General features: G+C 21.7%; 4 protein-coding genes across 4 annotated transcripts; 1 reads left to right on the forward strand and 3 right to left on the reverse strand.

Moving 5' to 3' along the window:
* Window positions 1-852: 852 nt before the first annotated feature.
* PVVCY_0502530 (early transcribed membrane protein) lies at window positions 853-1,209 on the reverse strand (the record flags this gene model as incomplete). The annotated part of the gene is made up of 1 exon (XM_037635049.1): window positions 853-1,209. One exon carries the CDS (start codon window positions 1,207-1,209, stop codon window positions 853-855), a length of 357 nt encoding a protein of 118 aa, XP_037490234.1.
* Window positions 1,210-6,964: 5,755 nt separating this feature from the next.
* Window positions 6,965-7,729, forward strand: PVVCY_0502540 (Plasmodium exported protein, unknown function; the record flags this gene model as incomplete). Its single annotated transcript, XM_037635050.1, has 2 exons — window positions 6,965-7,036; window positions 7,127-7,729. 2 exons carry the CDS (start codon window positions 6,965-6,967, stop codon window positions 7,727-7,729), a joined length of 675 nt encoding a protein of 224 aa, XP_037490235.1.
* Window positions 7,730-9,651: 1,922 nt separating this feature from the next.
* PVVCY_0502550 (fam-a protein) lies at window positions 9,652-11,612 on the reverse strand (the record flags this gene model as incomplete). Its single annotated transcript, XM_008627625.2, has 6 exons — window positions 9,652-9,726; window positions 9,878-10,108; window positions 10,206-10,315; window positions 10,486-10,555; window positions 10,650-11,381; window positions 11,520-11,612. The coding sequence occupies 6 exons, from the start codon at window positions 11,610-11,612 to the stop codon at window positions 9,652-9,654; spliced, it is 1,311 nt and encodes a 436-aa protein (XP_008625847.2).
* Window positions 11,613-13,617: 2,005 nt separating this feature from the next.
* Window positions 13,618-14,745, reverse strand: PVVCY_0502560 (lysophospholipase, putative; the record flags this gene model as incomplete). The annotated part of the gene is made up of 1 exon (XM_037635052.1): window positions 13,618-14,745. One exon carries the CDS (start codon window positions 14,743-14,745, stop codon window positions 13,618-13,620), a length of 1,128 nt encoding a protein of 375 aa, XP_037490236.1.
* Between the last annotated feature and the right edge of the window lie 3,260 nt (window positions 14,746-18,005).

Genomic DNA, 18,005 nt, shown 5'->3' on the forward strand with positions numbered 1-18,005 from the left:
GAACTATATATATATATCACAACACCTTTATGCTTAGCTTATTTGATGAATAATTTTGACAAAGGCTTTTATTGATATTTCATATATTTTTTAAGCCGAACATTACATTTTACCTTAACCAAATGGTATTGATAGCAAAATATATAAATAAATTACTATCACTGTACTATTTAAATTTATGTTGTATTTTATGGAATCTTTCTATTAATGCATAAAAATATATTTTTATAATTATATATTTTTAGATTGTTTATTATTATGTTACATACATATACGCATAAAATATATTGGTATTATATACTTTAAATAACAATATAAAAAATGATTACATATAATGTAACATTTGCATTGAATCACTCTGACCATCTCATTAATTTAATTACTATAAATGGTATTAAGATTAAATATCACTTACATATAAAATTATATATCACGGTACAATTTGCAATAAGAATTAAATCACAGTTTATTTTTAATATAAAGAACACAAGTAACATCACATATATGTATATATGCACAATATATTTTTTATGCAATAAATGGGGAAAAATCAAAAACCAAAAACGCGAACATATATAAATTTTGGAATTGCATATCAATTATTGGCACTTTTTAATAAGTCCAATATATTATGTATATATATATATATATATGGCATATAAAAATAAAAATAAAATGTTATAAAAAGGCATATAAATAACATAACGATATTTAAATCCCTCAAATTATTGCCATCTTATTGATTTGTTTAATTATATCAATTAATTTTTACAATGCATGGGATATACTTGAAATTTTGATCTACTGTCACAATATGATATGAAAATAGATCATATCAATAAGATACTACATTTAGTATGCTGGTGGATATGCTCTTGTGGGAGTAGTAGTACCAGCTGGTTTGGGTGCTGCTCTATTATCTGCTACGGGGGCTGGGGCTGGGGCTGCTTTAGCATTTTGTGCTACGGGTTTTTTTTTAGGGGCTCCCTTCTTATGATAATGGAGTGCACCATAAGTACCAGCTGCTGCTAATGCTAATGTTGTAAGTATTGTAGATATAACTGCAGCTTTGTTATTTTTAATTTTGTTAGCAAGGGAGTTACCACCTTTTCCTTTGGGTTTAGCTTCAACATAATTATTAGATCCTGGGACTAAAACGTTTATGGCCAATAAAAAGGCAATAAAATAGAATGCTTTTGTTAATTTCATTTTCGTAAAATTAAAATTAAAAAAAATTATAATATAATAATATTAATAATAATAAAATGTAGTAAATATGTAAAGCGAATTAATGCAATTGTAAGAGTTTATTATAACAATAGAATTAAAAATAAAATATAATATTTAATATTTTTAGTAATTAAAAATAGCTTTTTAAAGATTAAAAAAAAATTGAGGATTTATACTATAATTTTTTTAATAATTATATGCTTAAATAAAAAATTGGTATATTTTTTTTAGTGAAGCTGTGATATGTAAATGTATACATTATGTAGAGTTTGTCATTAATTTTATTAGTTTTTATTATTTATTTCCTTAATTTCTTTATTTATATTTTATTGACAATATTTTCATGTATTCTTTGGATTACATGCTAAAGATATATATAGTGCATTATTAATTTCTATTTTATAGGTTTTTTACAATAATTTTGGATCGGGCCAATTTATACAATTTTCAAAAATAAATATTAAAATCATAGTAGTCAGTGAATATTGGGTATTTGTTTGATAACATTATAAAAGTTTAAGATAGAAATAGTTAAAAAAACGGTACTATATATAAAAAAAACACGATAAATAATATAATATATATATAGCTAGCAATAATTTTAAATATTCTATTAAATTGTTATTATTATCCTTTTCCTGCACTAAATAAGAGGAATATAAATTTAATAAGGCACTTTTTTAAAATACTGCCATTCACATTTTGTTTTATTGAAAAATTAATTTATAAGCTCCTAATATATATATACATACCATAATATACATAATATTAAATTTTTTGGAAATATTCCAATTTATTATCATTTATTTTGAAAGCATTTAATTATAAAAATATCTCTTATGGAATTTATACTAATAACAAATGATTAATATAATAGTATAACATTATTATAATAATAAGTGTATGTAGCATATTAAACAAATAAAATAAATTAGTTATAATAGTTAAAATTTTGTGATTCTCCTTTTTAAATAAAACTAATTATTATTGTCGTTTATATAATACATATATATTATGGTATGCTTAATAATTTTTAAAATTAATATGGGGAAATATTTTATAACAATTTGTAAAAATACGTTAATCCTACGTAAATAATGTAAAGAAAAAATACTAGTAAACGAACAAATAGGTAAATATATATACAGTTAATATATAAATAAATACAACATCTTTATCAAATTGGTGTCATTACTATATTAAATAAATATGGATGCATTATAAGCTATGTGCATGTTGTAATTTCGGATTTATGATTCAGGGAGGTTTGTTCAAGTATGTACCCGATTTTGTTTTTGCTAATTTTATAGTATTTAATAATATTGATGGTATATGCAATATTATTATATACATATAAATAAAATAATGGTTGTGTTTGGTTCTTATAAATTGTATTAAAATAATTATAAAGATTCATCATTTTTTTTACAAATTCATTCAACACCAATAAATATTTATCACTTACATCAAAAATAGAAAAGCCGCTGGCAATATAGTTATTTTTTCATCACGCACACATAAATTTTTTTATTTTTATAAATATGATAGTATATAAGTTTTCACATTAAATATTTAATAATTGTTTGTAATTTATTAGACAATAAAAATATTTTTAACGATATATTGTTTTTGCATATACTTTATTTGGTTTGCAAAAAACTGTATGGTGATTGGTGCGGAGAGAAAAAACAACGAAAATGTATATTTATTTGTATTTTTTATATTTTATGTGAAAATATAACAAGATGTATGTGCTTTATGTTATCGTTGTCGGTTGTTCTGATAATGATGTCAAAATAAGTTAGAGAGTTGGGATAATATAAATATATATATTGTTGTATTTTTGTATGAACTTTTATATTTTTATCGTTTTTATTTTAAGGAAACAAGTATGGAATTATTCAAATTTTAAGCAGCCTTAAAACGTCTTAAATTCTTTTAATAATTGAATTTAACAATAAATTTAATGTTTTGATAGGAAAGTTTTTTAAGTTTTAGGAAATAAACTTTTAAAACTATTAAAAATAAGAAACGAAATAATTATTTTTTATTATAGCATTTGTTTTATAGGAAATGATTCGTCGTTTCATGTTTTTTTACACAACTTTCTGATTTAAACATAAAATAAAAAAACAATATGTATGGAAAAGGGAGCATAAACTTAAAAAATTTGAAATTACATATATATATATTGTTATGATCTTACACATTTTTAAACGTGTTATATATTAATATGATTGATACATAAACAGGTTTATATATTTCATGAGTGGATAACTGCGGCATTTTTTTTTAATTATTCTTTTGTATTGTTTTATATACATTATTTATACGATAATCAAAGGAGGAATGATTGAATATATGAAAATGCTAAAATATAGAATTAGCATGAAAACTTATCGACTTATTAAAATATAAGAAATATTTTTATAGTATCCATTTTGTATAATAACCAAGGGTTAAATACCCCATTAAAAACATAAAAAATCGCTACTGTTGAAGATATGATCAAATTTTGTTATACATAATTTTTTTCGTGGTTAATTGAATTTTGGGGTGCTTATTCGAAGAGGGTGCCAAAAGGTATATTATAGTGGCTATTTATGATGAAATTGCGGCCTTTGATTAGATTATTCACGGCAAATGCAAATGATTAAATTATAATAGCGATGAATGTTATGTGATATATGATTCCTTTTACAAAAGGGAAATGTGCTATTGTACAACCCTCATTAATATTGAAATTGCTTTATTAAGAAAGCTTCTCATCTTATATGATTTATATATGTTTAGGAAACTTGTAGTCATAATTTTATCATACAAATTATTTATTATTTTAAATAAAAAGGATCATACTAAAATTTTTTTTTGTGTATGAAAGTTGTTTTATTTTTCTCGGGCGATGAAAGACATACGTTATTTTCATTGTTACATAGGTTGGTGTAATAACGTAATACAGCAAGTATTTTCTATAAATTATTGGAAGTAAATAATTCTTTAACTCTGGATTCTCTGAATATTTTAATATGCCAATTAAATCTTCGAATCATTAGAACCCTATAATTTCCAAATGATTTTTTTAGTACTTTTATTTTTTTCTAATTGAATAACTATAGGACCAACAGAATTAAATCCTTGTAGCTTTTGAATTATGCTTTTAAGATTAATACCATATTTGACACCACTTATTTTTGCTTTTAGATTATGTGTCTTATCGTTTTGTGAAAATTAAGAATTTTTTAATATAAATTAGGGCTTTACTATAGACGTTGAAAATGTGACTTTTGTTAAGTTTGCAGAGTTCACTAGATATGACATTAACTTAATTCGGCATTGATATTACATTAGTTAATGCCCTTGTAACTTTAAGTGAGAATGAAGTGATGAGCTGGATAGTCACGTCCCATTAGGTTTTCAAAATAATAGACTGTAATGTAAAAGGTTGATAATAACATGCTATGCAAAAGGGTACAATCATAATTGAATGTATACAACATATAGCTTCACATATTTTTTAAACAAAAATATGATTCTTATCTTATAAATGTTTCTATGGTACTTTAATGGAAAGCTACGCAATCTATATTAATAATGTAAATATAAAAAGCTTGGATAATGAAAACAAATCATTAATTTTGATTATCATATTAAACCTTAATATTATATATTATGTTAGTAAATCTATACTATTGTTTACATTATGGATAATGGCCAATAAATAATTAGTTTGAATTTGGTCTTATTTTTTTTGCTCATTATTATTATTTTATATGAATAATTTTTGAATTTTTTAAGTAATTCAATTTTCTACATATAGAAATATTTATTATATATGGATTTTTGTTTAAATATGGCCTAAATGAGAAAAATAAAATTAGCCATTTTTTAACTATGCACAAATGGGAAATGAAAACTTTAATATATTGAATGAAATAATGAATAAATAACAAAAATTATGTTATTTAAAAAAAAATAGGTAAAATATAAAAATATTTTAAAATAATTTTATAAATAATAAATAATACAACAGTTGTATAGTTCTACAATGATGTTGTCTTGGGTAATTTTTTAAAGGGTGAAAATTATTTTTTTATATACTTGATATTAAATTTTGTTAAAATATTAACATAAAAGGGGAATGTCTACAAAAAATTCTTTGAACATTTTTTAAAATTAAATATTTTAAGGTATTGAAGATGAGTAAATTTTAAAAAATAATTATAGATACATATAAATTATTTAAATTTATGCATTAAATGGGTCGTAAAAACAACAAACATCATAATAGTAAATAAAATTGCTATAATTTAGACATCATCATTGTATCTCAAGTGGTTCATAAATTTCATGTATTATTATGTAATTATAAATGATAATGACACTGGTTGTTGAAATAAATCCATAGAATTATTTATGTTACAAATATTTAGGAAAATTTATAGTTATACAATGCCATAAAAAAGTGCTTTATTATATAAATTTATCATTGAAAATAATAATAATTATTGTATCTAGGAAAAGGCGTTTGTATATGCTTACATAAATAATATTATAGTAAAAATATTACATTAATTTTTAATGTTTTTATAGGATAGCATTCATATTAAAACTCCAAACTATTATTATGCTTGAATTGTATCATATATTTATGATATTTATATTATACTTAAAATTATATTATGTTTTAATATTATTGAAGGATAAAATATGTAATAATTATTTGTATTAAGGCACCATATTATCATTTCCAACTTTAGAAAGCCATATATAAATAATGGTATTATTTAGATATCGGATTTTTGTATTTAAGTTAAATATTGGAATCAGTTTCAAGGTTAAAATTATTAATAGAACAATCTTTTATATGCATAAACATTTTTGTAATATTTTAAAATTGGCATTTAAAAACTTTAATATGTTATTATAAACGAAATACCAATACAACATATTCCTATATGTTTTTGTCATTATTATAATAATTTGATTTTATTTATATCAATTATTTTGTTAAATTTAAATAAATTTATTCAAAGGGTTTTATTTTCATTAATTTGGTAATCTTTATCTAATAGACTCCATTTTATAATTCTTTATTTTATATAGTTTTGCTTTGCATGTTATATTTCCTAATGATTTAATTACTTAATATTTTTGTTATGGTTATTGCATATAAAATTGACAAAGGAATATTTTTTTAGAGAAATTATACTTATATTAATATATAAGATAAATATAATTAGTGCATTAGATGTAGTTATAAAGAAAAAATATGTTATAAAAATTATTTATTTATATTTGTAGTGTCAAGTAAAATGCATTTTTTCTCCTTTAATTACAGCTATACCTCACAACATGGTGCTTTTACTATTATTATTAATTTATTATTTTAATATTCTAATTATTATTTATATTATTTGACGTATTTGGTAATTTTAATTAATTTTTTTTAATTAATAAGCAGCAATATATTAATTATACATTTATTGAAAATTCTTTATGCAACCTGTTATAATTAATATAATTATAACAAAATGTTATTATAGTTTTTGGGTATTATAAATTATATTAGTATATTTTATTATATTTTCTTAAATATAATTAGTTTAATAAATACATCATAAAATAAATTTCGAATAGTAATATACTATAGTGTTATTATTTAAGAGATAAATAAGCATGACTATATTTTTCTTTTATTTAATTATTTAAAATATTATTATATAATACTAAAAAAATGAGTTTAATCGTTTTGGTTAAACCTATTATATATGCCCTTATAATATGTTGTGAATATTACCAAAATGAGGTAAGAATAAATATGGCAGACAATATGATTCTATTATTATGATGTTATTATTATTCCAATATATATTTAATTTATGTGCACTATTTTTAGGTGAATAAGAGCGAACATATGTTTAAAAATCACAATGCAATAATTACACTGTCATCAAGAATTAATAGATTATTAACAGAATGTGAAGCAATACCAAGCACGAATCCTCTAAGTTCACATCGTCGAAAAGAAAAGGAATTCAATACCGAATCACAAAAAGGAGATTTGGAAATAAATATAAATGAAAACGATATTGTTAATTTAGAAAATTATGTAAAAGAAAATATGAATAATAATAATATGAATGATGATGACGATGATGATAATGATGAGGTAAAATTTGAGGAAGAAGGATATTCTGTGAATTACCGAACATACAGTAAACGAGATCACTTAATAGGTGGCCATAAAAAAAATCCCAAATATTTTTTGGGTATTAATAAAAAGAAAATGAAAAAATATGTGACCAATACTAATATGCAATCAGGATTTGTTGGTCCTGCAGCTTTTGGGGTGGGTTATCCAATTAATCAAGGATTGAATCCTACCAACCAATTTGCTGCTGCTGAGATTTTTGATTATTGGTTATCCGGATCTACACTTGTATATGTCTTCGCTCTAATATATAATTCGTTTTTTAAGAATAGAAAAGTAAATATTTAATATCATTTAAGGGCGTTTTAAAATTCATTTACGTAATGAAACATAAAAGATATACATGCATTGGAGCCTTAAACTATAATCATACATAAAAATTTGTGGACATTAATAAATAATTTCTATTGATACAATCACATTTAATTGCAAATATTTGTGTTTTACGTAGCCCGATGCATAATTTGTATATTTAAAATTTTGTTTACGGTTTACAATAACGGCATTAAAATGATAATACAAACTAGTATTTGTATATATTTCCCAGAAATATGTACTATGTAAACAACATATTTATCATGCATGTTTTCCCTTAAAATCGATGAGTAACTGTATATTTTCCATATATTGATATATTTAATGCATTTGTATGTAATGTGAAATTTGTCATAAAAATTCGAACATTGTCTGCTTTGAGTTCAATTTATTTGCATTTGATATTGGTTTGTCTTTGTATGTTTATTAATGTTATTATATACCATTATATCATTTTATTTGAAAATTATGAACTTATTATATATAAAAGACGATCAACAATTTTATTAATCATTTAAAACAATTTCGTATATATATTTCATGATGGTTATAAATAGTGACTCCGTTCGATTTTGATATCATCCATATGTAGGATTTCATTTTTTAATGATACATCTGCATTTTTCATCATTAAGAAAATAAATAAGTTAATAGGAATAATTAAAAATTAATTTGTACACGATATTTTAACGAAAAATTTCAAATCCAATTATCATAAACAATATGATATGGTTAAATTACAAATTAAATCAAAATTTCGAGTAAAATTATCACCTTAAACATGTTTTATACACAATGTATAGAAATAGATGTAGAGTATACTACTCCTATAGAAAATGGTACGATATATAATATTTGTAAGAATCTTATAAATAATAAAAAGGAACTTGTGAATATTCGTATTAAATATATGGCCAAATTTTATGATGTATTTAAAATGTTATATACTACGTTGATAATTATAATGAATAAGTTCAGACATCGAGTCATATTTAAAAGATGTTTATAATTATATTAACAAATAAAGCGATATTATTAACAATTTTAATGATAATAATAGCAATTCATATCATCAAATATTCATTATAGTGTCAAATTAATACAATAATTTAAAAATGAATATTATAATGATAATAAGGATGGGGGATAATTTTTCTAGAATCATCCTCGATAAAAAAAATGGAATACAAAATTCGATATGGAATCATCAAACCTATAGTTACTAAAAAAATTATTCTAATTTTATCTATACTTATTGTAACACTAAATTGTTTAGAAATTAATTACAAGATAAATAATAAATGAGTTAAAAAATATATTATTAAAAAACATTTTCATCATTTCATACATGATCTTACAAGTTTAAGTTAATATTTTTGAACATTTTTATATTAGCATTCATTATTTAGACATCGAAAGAAATTTAAAAAATTCATTTTAATAAACCAAAAATGGAAGAGGAAATAAATCATTAATAAATTATTCTGAGTATGATGATTGATGTATTTAAGACATTCATATATTTGGAAATAACTAATTTTTAATTTTAATTTTGAGTTTTATAAAAAAAATGAAAACAGAAACAATAAATATATACAAATTTATAGATATTTAATAGGAAAAGAGTGACAAACATCAAATAAAAGGAATATCATAAGCAATAACTGTTATATTTGTAGTATTCACAAAATTAATACATATAGATTCATCCTAATATTAAAAGACATAAACAAATAATATACAAAGAAAAATATTCTTAAAACAAAAAAACATTTTTAATACAAAAAACATTTTATAATAATAATTTAAAGCAGCTATTATCCATGGAAATAAATCATTTTACTAACATAAATCTTCTAATATTACAGTGGTGAAAAATATATACAAATATATGTTTATTCATTAGGGGCAAAAAAATATATAATATTTCTAATAATGCGTTCTATGGAACCGGGAGCATTCCCATCAATCTAAGAAAAAAAAATGGATGAATATATAAAATATAAAAATTTGTTGCAAATTATAATATATATTATAAGTATGTACATTTATTTAAAATTCTATATTTTTAATAATTGCTGAAATAAATTATTATGTTATTAAAATTTGGATATCACTTACAGATTCGATATAGGTGACATCAACATATCCTGTTTTTTTTTCAATGATGTATCCAGCTATGTTAATAAATGTTTTTTTTAATTTCCCTTTTCTAATATCTTTTTCAGAATCAATATCAGCTTTGAATAAATTAGCATTTTCTATTATTGTGTTTTTATATTCTTTACTGTAAGGGTTATGATCATTTATATTTGGTGAAGTCATGACAATTGCAGTTCTGTTTTTTGATACCTAAAAAATTAATAAAAGTATATTTGAATAAATTATTGTGAGTAATATGAAAAATGTTATTTTTGGGGGGGACGAAAAAAAAATAATAATTCCTTACCTCAACCTTTGCAGCTAAAGCATAAAAATATCTCTGACGACCAAAAGGCCAAGTTTTGTAACGTTGTTGTATCATTACTAAATTTGGGGTGTGCACACGAACAATTTTTTCTAAAAAACAATATTATAAAATTGCATATATGAAATTAGAATATCATGAGTTTGGGGATATGAGAACCAATAAATAGTAGCATATAACAATGGCAATAATAAATCGCGAAATGTCGAATAAATAGTAACAATAATGCAATAATTTGGCTAATTATTTATGTTTTGTATACTTTTAGTAGAGCCTGTCTTGAAAGAATTGCCACGGGCGGGATACCACAACTCGTTTATTGTCTCATTATACTAATGGAAACAAAGGGAAATATATGTATATAAATTATAATAATTTTTTAATTTTAATTTGGTTTATAACCTAGCATTGTTTGTTAATTGATACCTTATTTAAATTATAATAGTTTAATCTAATTTTGTGAATTGTATAACCTTCATGCTTTTTTTTATATAAAGCCATACCGTAAAAATCATATATTTTACATAATTCATAACCATCTTTATCTGCAACATGCTTTTCTAAATGTGTTATGGCTTCGGTCATAAGATTGATTGCATTTATAGTTTCTTCTGGATCGGTACATAATAGGTGCTTGTTCTGTTCACATATTTCTTCATTTTCTCCATATATTGTACTTAATATTTCTTCTTCTGATAATTCTTCTGTTTTAGGTAATTTTTGTTCTACTGGTAATTCTTCCTTTTTAGGTAATTCGTGATTTTCAAGTGTCTTAGGTGGTGGAGGGCATAAGTAATCTTGTTTAAGTTTAATAGTTTTATTGTATTTATTGTATTTATGACTGTCCATAAAAGGTACAAAACGATAAAAATTTCTATTTTCAAACTCTTCTTCATATGGTCTATAATAGTATCCTACCATCCTGGGGTCATATTCTCTTCTTAAAAATTCGGGAGCATTATCATCGGTAGTACCAACGGTTTCTGAGATAAAGAGCTCACCTAATCTAGGTTGATTTACTTTACAAATGTCTATTACCTTTGGAGTGTATTCATCTATAAATTGGAGATCTGGAAAATCAGGGTCATAAATCGTATTTTCAAGTGGCTCATCTGCAGTCTTATAGCTTTCCTTTGTTTTTTTTCTACAGAATGGGAACTAAAAAATAACAAAATTAAAAATATATCAGATATTGTTATGTTAATATATTATTATATTTTTATACAAAATTAATTAAAGCAATTAGTATAGACATATATAGTATGATATATTCTTGTGTTTTTTTTCTTATATTACGTAATTTGGGGCAAACTCGAAACTCAAACACTTTTGTGCTAAAATTATACTAAATATCATTGGGGAAATTAGGCTTAATGATATTGCCCTCATTTTCAGCAGTGCTTACTTTACATTATTGCCAACTTAAATATAAAATTACAAGATTCTATTATATAAATATTCACTTCAAAACCATGGATTATATATATATATATACTAGTAAGGAAATAAAAACCAATATATATATTTTAGTAACTTGAAGTTAATATTAATATTACAATATAACATATATATAAAGAGAGGTATAAGCAACCACTTTGAGGAAATTAAAAAACGGTAAAAATTAAAAAATTTATATTATAAAACACTAAAAAAAGTAAAAAAACAGGTATAATTATTACATAAATAAAACACTAAAAAAAAGTAAAAAACAGGTATAATTATTACATAAAAATAATATTTAATTATTATGTTTTAATATTTGAGCAAGATTATTTCTATAAATCTTAATTATAGTTTTACAAAATGTTTTTTATAATTAAAAAAAATATTATATTTTTATTACTTTATATAAAATAATTTAATTGCTTAAAAATTAAATGGAAATATAAAAAATAGTTTTTATTATATTTTAAGAAAAAATACAACTATATAAATTTTTTATGTTTTTTTTACAACGAGGGTTTAGGGTTATATTGAGTTACATATTCATAATGTGGTTATTTTAACTGTTTTAAAATATAATATGTACCAACCATAAATCTTATTAATTGATGGGTGATAATTTAATATTATATCTTTATGGCAAATAAATAAAATAATGCAAAATATTTTTATTAATATAAATTAAAGTTTTAACAACAATATAAAATAATGAAATAAAAAAAAAGTGAATTTTTCATGGAAATGAAATGATTTCTTATAATATACTTTTTATTAATATGTGTTTTGGGGGGTATTACAAAAAATGCTTTCATAAATCTTTATTGCGTTATAAATAGCGTCGATTTATCGAATCTTGATCTACATTTGGGTACATGCATTTTATAATTGTATATTAAAATGTATGAAGATTTATTTCATTAATATTACAAAATATGTGTATTAATCCGCCAATATTATAGAGTATACAAATTATTCAAAATAAATCTGATTATAACTTCACACACAAAATGGTTATTACAGTTTTATCGTGGAAGCTGTAATTTAAGTTAAACAAATAGAGGGTACAAATAAGAGGTTTTGTTATATAAAAATATTTATAAAATGACCATATTATGATATAAATAATTCAATATAACCATGAACCCTGATAAATTAATATATAATGCCAGAAATTTATTTATTATAAATAGTAATGATTGTTTATATTTTATGTGAATATTTATAAATTGCATAATTGCACATTTTAATGTATATTCTGTATTATAGCATATGTTTATGTTTGTTTATTATTGATAACTTTACAAAATATATTTGTATCAAACACAGTAAATAGAATAACTTCGGCACGATCAAGTTAATCAAATATATTATAAATGAACCTTATTGCATATATAAATTAGTAATATTATTAATTTAAGAAATCGGTTGTCTATTTTCCTTATGGAATACATATATTCACTAAGTAGTTCTATTATATAAAAAACATATATACACATCTAAATAATGTTTTTCCATAAAATTTCGTAATAATACTTGTCCAATTTAAATTGCTTCAGCAACATTTTATTTTAAAAATGGCATTCTAATACTAAATTTGATTCTTCGTTTTTTCGTCCTTAAAATTGCCTTGCATATAAATAAACCGCAAATAATAAGTGTAAACGATTATTATTTTAATTAAGTTTTATTAATTATAAGAAAATAAAAGCCAATTATAAGTAAGGTTATTACATAATTAATTTTAATTTTAATGAATTCACAAATTAACATTATATACAAATTTAATTTAAAAAAGCATTTGAAATGACAAAGAGCATATATATATGCAAAAAGACATAATATATTTATTATTATCTTTTCTTATTTTGATTTAAAAAATTAATCAAAAATTTACATTTATGTTTATAAAAATACAAAACAATAATTAATAAAAACATTATTAATGCACATTTTATATTTCATTTTCTTTTTCATCTTCTATTTCGTCTTCACCATTCTTTCTCAAATTACAAATCCAATCCATAACTATTTTTAAAATTTCTTCATTTCCTGGCTCTACCGTTATAGCATGATGCATATCGGCAACAGTATGAAATTCTTTTTCAGGAACATCTACATTCTTATAAAATGAATATGCCCCTTTAAAACAACAAACAGTATCATCTTTTGAATGCACAAATAATAAAGGAATATCTTTTGGCATATAATTAATATTACTATCCAATGCAAGCGTTCCTTTTATAAGTTCAGATACACATCTAAATTTTAATCCAATGTTATTTCGAAATTTATCATACTTACATATTGTATCAATATATTCTGACTTTTTATAACGCATTTCTGACGAAATTATTTTATTAGACGCGACATAAGCCAAGAAGTTCATTATAGGTAAATAAAAATACTTGAATGAATTGAGTCCAATATTCCATAGTATTTTTATTATCATCATACCAGATAAAGTTACGCAACCTTTAATATTGAATTTATCTAAACAATTATAGCGTCCTTCACATTTATTACTAGTGCTAGAAATAGTATTTGTCGTATGAGAGGTACTAGCACTAGAAGTGCATGGATCGTCATTTTTAGAACTATTCATATCATACATATCATTGTCAATTTCATTAACATTAGTAGGGTTGTCTAACATGATGCTACATTTTTTATAGTTATTTGACTCTCCAGAATCAATCGTTTCTTCTTTTTCTTTATTTAATGATTGTAATACTCTTAAACCAATAGTTCCTCCCATCGAATGCCCAACAATATACATAGGAAGTCTTTTTTTTTTAGTTGGCACTATATCATAAGATTCACCATCCGTTTGATTATCATTTGAGATTTCATCTTGAATTTGATTCATATATTGTATTACATCATCAACTAGATCATCAAAAGAACTAAAATCGCCTCTAACATTTTTCCATGTTTCTGATTCACCATGCCCTTGCAAGTCTAGTCCATATACTGAATAACCATTTTTATTAAAATTTTCGATCCAGCTATCTTTATAAATATAGTAATTATCATTGTCTACTACTAACTCTTCACTATCATTTGGAAATTTTATATTCATCTCATAAAAGTTAGTCTAGTATGAGATTTTAATCCATGTATTAACAATATAATTCCTATCGCATTTTTAACTAGCCATCCATATGTTTTTAAAAGTAAACCATTTTTGTTACATAACCAACCTATCTTAGGATTCCCATCTAAATTACATGTATTTCTTAATTCGTCATTATTAAATTCAATTTCTTCCATCATCAATATTATGGAATATAATAATCCATACTACAACTAAAAAAATATATTATTTTATAGCCAAAATATACGCATATATATCATTTTTTCTTTTAATAACCCATTTTAAATGGTAAATGCCTCTGTTTTTTGCATAAAACGTGTATTATCTACATATATATAATTAAATTTTTACTTTTCAAATATATGCATATAGATTATTAACATAAAATATATCATACTAATCGTATTATGGCGGTATATAAATTTATATATGCAAACTATACATCATATTAAATTAATATAAAATAATATTATAGCATTGCATATACATTATATTAATACAACAAATTATAAGAATTGGAAAAAAATGCATAATTATAGTTCTTTATATTATTTTCGAATATTTTCTCGTATTTCATGCAATAAAATGAAATTACAATTGATATAATAAGATTAGTACAAATTATTATATATTGTTCTTCGATAATATATTTTTGGTTTTATTTAATTTTCTTGGTTTCGATAGTTCAAATTTGATCTAAGAATATATATATTTAAAATATGCAATTGTTGTTATATTATTTTTTATTGATAAATAGTGATTTATATAATGCTTTTACTTAAAAAATAATGATGAACAGATGCAATATGCATATCATATTTATAAAAGCACCAAAAAAAAGCAACAACAAAAAATTTTTTTTTTATTTTTATTTTGATGTAATAACAAGTATATTTAATTTGATATAAATAAAAAAGGTATATAATATATATTATTAATATAATTTTTTAATTATAATGAGTAAAATAATCTCCTAGCAAAAAATGTTACTAATAAATATAATACTTTACAACTGTTAATTATTTATGACATTAATTATATATTATATGAAAATTTATAAAAACATTTATATTTTTTTTTTATTTAAAGTAATAACATTTTATTTACCTCAAAATTATTGTCTACAATTAATAACATATTGCTAAAAGTTATGATATCATTTTAACCATAAACTTTACAAGCATATCTAAAACGTTAATTTGTTCATTTTACGTGTATACAATTTAGATTATCATAAAAATTGAATCAATATATACTATTATATTTAGCATAATAAATTAGCAAAATAAAAACTATCCAAAAGAGCATAAAATAAAACAGAATTTATACTTTTAAATATTCTCAAAATGTATATAAGATAGTGTTTTTAAGGTTTACCCTTCGTAATATTTTAAGTTATCACGACATGAAAAAACAAATGATATGAATACATTTTATTATTTAATATTTGTCGATATATTATAAACTCTAAAAAAACATTATGCTATATTTTTTCATAAAAATGTACGTTATATAGAATATCCAAAAAATATACTTCTTAAAAATGTATTTGCATTACTATATAAAACACATCAAATTACGTCTGGAGAATGTTGCTAATTAAGAAAGAAGGCAATTAGACACAAACTAATAAATAAAATGCTTAGTAGGTCATTTTTCTCTTTGGTTTACATTTTTGGTTTTGAGTTCGGGCTCAGGCATAGAGTTGTGCTCTGGGAAACCCATGTTTTGGATAAAGGTTATATATTATGGATTATATTTTTGTTTTATAAAATCTATGTTTTGGGTTATGGTTATATTTTTATTATTATTATAGTTTGATCATATTTATTGATCTATAAATGTTGATCAAATATATTTATTATCCCTGTATGTTTAATTTCGAGGTGATGTCTAAATATGCACCCCTAAAAGGGAAATAGCCATTAATACGAAAGGGGTCGCATAACATATCTTTTATTAGTTATGATACTCTATCTATTCGCTTATATATATTAAATGCGGCAATATTATAACTTCACGTTTTATATTTATTGCTAATTTATGACTAACTATATACAAGAACCTTTATTATTTATTATATAAGAGTTTCTAACCCATATCTATATTGAATGATGAATAATATAATATACTTATTTATTCGATGAAACATATTATTTCTGTCACTATTATTTTGATTTAAATTATATTATACCAATTGAACTGTAATAATAAAACCCATTTTGAATATTCGTCTACATTACAATATATATTCAGATAAGAATATGCGTTTTTAAAAGTAATTAAACAACCTACTAATATATAATAATAAAATATAGATATATGGAATATCTATCGAGAATCGGCAATATAACGTTATCTATAAAAGACATTTTATGCATCTGGTATTCTTAATAATACAATAAAAATATGCATATTAATAAAAAATTGCATTATAAATACATGTATACTATCCTTTTAGTTTTCTATTATATATAGTATCATTTTATGTTAAAGTTTTAAATTCAAATAATAGAAATAGTTTTATATGCATTAATGTATTTACCATAAAGGTATAATGCTAGATTAATCACTATTAATTTTTAAACTTTATAGTTTTCAGCCATAAGTAAATTGTATTTAAAAATCGTTAAAAGATAAAATATAAGTATATTAATAAAATATATATCATATTTCGTTCTAATAATTATAAATAATATAATATATAAAATCTCGTTATTATTATATATATAAGCATATAATATATTAAATATTTTACTAAAAATAATATTGAAATATGATTTTATTTTGGAAATTTCATATAATTAAATATTAATTTTATTGAAAAGGCGGATAATAACAAATTTTATTTGAACTAATAGCATTTTTATTAGGCTATTATATATATACAAACTCTCAATTTTATAATTTAAGTATATTATTATTGCGAAATAATATATATGTTATAAAATGCTATACTTTAAAACAATGAAGCAAGGAAAATTAATAATTGATTTAAAGTATTTTTATTAAGAGGATTAAATATTCCGTTGTACTATACAGCGATATAGAAGGAAGGAACAATGATAACAATAGATAAAGTATTAAATACGAAAAAATCATTAAATTCATTTGATATGAATATGTTGGTATATATTAATTATATATTATTTAAAATTGAAAAGATGCAGAAAATAAAAAATAATTATTATAATTTATACTTGAGTATAATTTTATTGTAGTAATATTAGTATGGCAAAACCATA

This window comes from Plasmodium vinckei, assembly GCF_900681995.1.
Source record: "Plasmodium vinckei vinckei genome assembly, chromosome: PVVCY_05".
Taxonomy (NCBI): Eukaryota; Apicomplexa; class Aconoidasida; order Haemosporida; family Plasmodiidae; genus Plasmodium; species Plasmodium vinckei.